Source organism: Morchella importuna (assembly GCF_003444635.1).
Source record: "Morchella importuna strain M04M26 chromosome Unknown Morimp01GS041, whole genome shotgun sequence".
Lineage (NCBI taxonomy): Eukaryota > Fungi > Ascomycota > Pezizomycetes > Pezizales > Morchellaceae > Morchella > Morchella importuna.
In genome coordinates, this window is record NW_025763438.1 from 475,836 (window position 1) to 478,617 (window position 2,782).

Below are 2,782 nucleotides of genomic sequence, written 5' to 3' on the forward strand. Positions count from 1 at the left end.
TGGGGATGCATCTGTTTGTTTGGTACATAGGTAGCGTTTTGGAGAGGGTCCTTAGTTGAGATGAGATATAGGAGAGGGCTTTGTGTGTTTGTGCTTTCTGTGGTGGCTTCTTTTAGGTCTAGTTGGTGGCTTTGGGGACGGGCCCTTTCGTTTCGGTGTTGGGGGTGGGTTTTGGAGGTTTGGTGATTCGCAGGAATATGCTTTGGCTTTGCCGTGATGAATGAGAATTGTAGCTTACTGACTGCTTGATTTCGATACGAACCTTTCCCTCTTTATCTCCCATTTCATTGGTCTCCACTGTCGAATGGTAATTATATGGGGCCATGGATAATATGCTTTATGTAGGCACAAAAAGCACATTACTGTAGCCCACGCCGACAGAGTTGAACCCCCAAACCCACCAGTAACATTGAGATAGATCACTTGCTACATGCTTCGATTTACAGCCGGATTTCTTGTTGATGAATGTGTATAGATATACATACAAAGCTTAGTCCCTATTGTCCCCAATGAAAATGAAGATCATGAAATATCACTCGATCATCAAAATTGACTCGGGTCAAGCTATACGTAAACTGTCGGAATTATGCTGCGAGCCTAGGAGCAATGTCCTAATACTCATATGAATGTCACTATGCAGTCATATATAGACTGGTCTAGGCACTATATCTTTGTATAAATAGGGTTTTATATGCCCCCCGTATTATAGTCAAGCAAGTCAATTGAGAAGGTGGGAAGTCTTCCGCATTTATTATTATTTATTATTATTTATTATTCTCTATTGCTATTTATTTACAACACAAACAACACCGTGTTCTAACTTCTAAAGTAATCCCTGAGCGAGTCAGGTCGGCTGAACACAGTTTTAATTGAAGGAGAGAGAGAAATGCACCGACCCGGTCCAGGCAGCAGCATCGGGCATGGATATGCGCAAACTAAACCAAGAGTAAGTACATCATCTGTGGATACCCGGGCTTGGCAAGTGGTCTTTTTTTTTGACTCCGGGAAGCAAACATTGGAGATAGGATTAACAAGAGCGACCCCCTCCGGCCCCCAGTCTTCTCCCACATATAATTGCAGCGACTCCTTCCCATTATAATTTACGATAGGATGATACCGTACCGCCATTTACAGTCAACATGTCGCTCTATACCTATGGGTGCTTGGTCTGCGACCGTACCTTTCGTACACCAAGGGGGAAAGTCCAGAACACCGCCTAGCCTATAACATCAAGGACCATGGCATACCTTGCAGGCAGATACCTCTAGAGGTGAAGGCCGTCTGGGAAACACGAGTGTTCTTGTCTATTAGTTCGTGGGAGATGCTGGCGGCTTCAGATCTTGATGCTGATAAGGTAGAGCGCGCCATTATTCGATACTTAATAGCTGTGGACTGTCACTTGTAAGTGGTATCATCGGATCCGTCTATAGAAATATGGTATTAATATGATACCCTTTAGCCCGGAAAACTCTCCACCCGCTCTAGCCGTTACTGCTGCAGCTCCGCTCACCTCCGCTGCAGCATCCCCCACCAAGCTCACCAAGGACACCAGCTAGCGGCACCGTTTTTCAGACGGATGGGAACCGACTGAGTATCCATGATTTGGCATCGTTTTTTGTTGATTTGGGCTTTCGGCCTGGGAGTAAGATACCCGGGTAGAGCTATTATTGTGAGGACTTTTGTGTCATGTTTTTGTATCATTGCAAAGAATCATTTTCCGGTTATTTAGCAAGGTCTGAATGGGTGGTTAGGTTATATGGAAATGCATGTTTCAGGTAATCGATTTCAATTCCTAGACCCACTATAAATATATATATCAATGCAATACGCTCTAAATATCCAAGAGAAGACGAGAAAGAACTTGGTCTTGTGTCTTTTCCGCCTGATGTCCATCGCTGCTGGTCTGGCTTGAATTTATTCACAAACGAGTGGCACCGTTATTCGAACATCATTCGAGAATTGGGCCAAAGATGAAAGAGACGTAGCCCCAACATTTAACGTGTAATTTGTTTACCGTTATTAGCACTGTCGGGGCAGCCGAAAACCTGACCGGCGGGAAGATGACCTGGCCCGCATTCCTCGACTTGTCCGGATCGGATTTGGAAATACGCGTGCCGGCGGTCCCCATGAAGGTGTTGGGCCCTATCGGAGCGGCAGGCGATTCACGATGCGCCACCCTTATACAGCTTCGAGTCGCCCCATGTGTCAATACTGATAGTGAAGCCGTTCCTATCTTCATTGGCGGAGCCCCTGATCTGGATGTGCTGCCCGCGGTCAATGTTGAGCGCGGTAAGCCATACGATGGCATTGGGGACGTGCTCCAACGGCGGCGAGAAGTCAATGGGCTTCAAGGTTATCGGGTCCAGCTGGGGGGAAGGGACGAACAATTAAATTCCTTCTTGAGCCTACCGCACTGGAAGTCGGGGTGTTTCTTCTGTACTGCAAGCCAGGTCGCACCGCCGGAGTAGAGCGTTGTGTTATTCTAGGTGTCCACGTGTATAGCGAAGCTCTTAACGGTGACTCTTGTCCGGGCGGCGCTGCATCGGACGTTGCGTCAAGTGACCTGAGTCCCACGGCGGTTCCAGTTAGATATTGTCGAAGACCACTTCCTTTTGGTTATTGGGTGGAGAGGGCGATACATTGTGCGGGGGTTGGGGCTTGTGGGGGGGGGGGGGGGGCGACGTCTTGTCAGAGCCTTCTGGGAAGACGAAGATACCTCTACTGCGGGCCTTGGTTGGGTAGGACTTCTGTATGATCTATTTATCGTAGCTGAACAGCTCGT

The 2,782-nt window shown here is 47.6% G+C and overlaps 1 protein-coding gene across 1 annotated transcript; it reads left to right on the top strand.

Annotated features, from left to right (window-relative positions):
• Positions 1-2,060: 2,060 nt before the first annotated feature.
• LAJ45_10110 (uncharacterized protein) lies at positions 2,061-2,468 on the top strand (the record flags this gene model as incomplete). Its single annotated transcript, XM_046119641.1, has 1 exon — positions 2,061-2,468. One exon carries the CDS (start codon positions 2,061-2,063, stop codon positions 2,466-2,468), a length of 408 nt encoding a protein of 135 aa, XP_045967272.1.
• Positions 2,469-2,782: the final 314 nt, after the last annotated feature.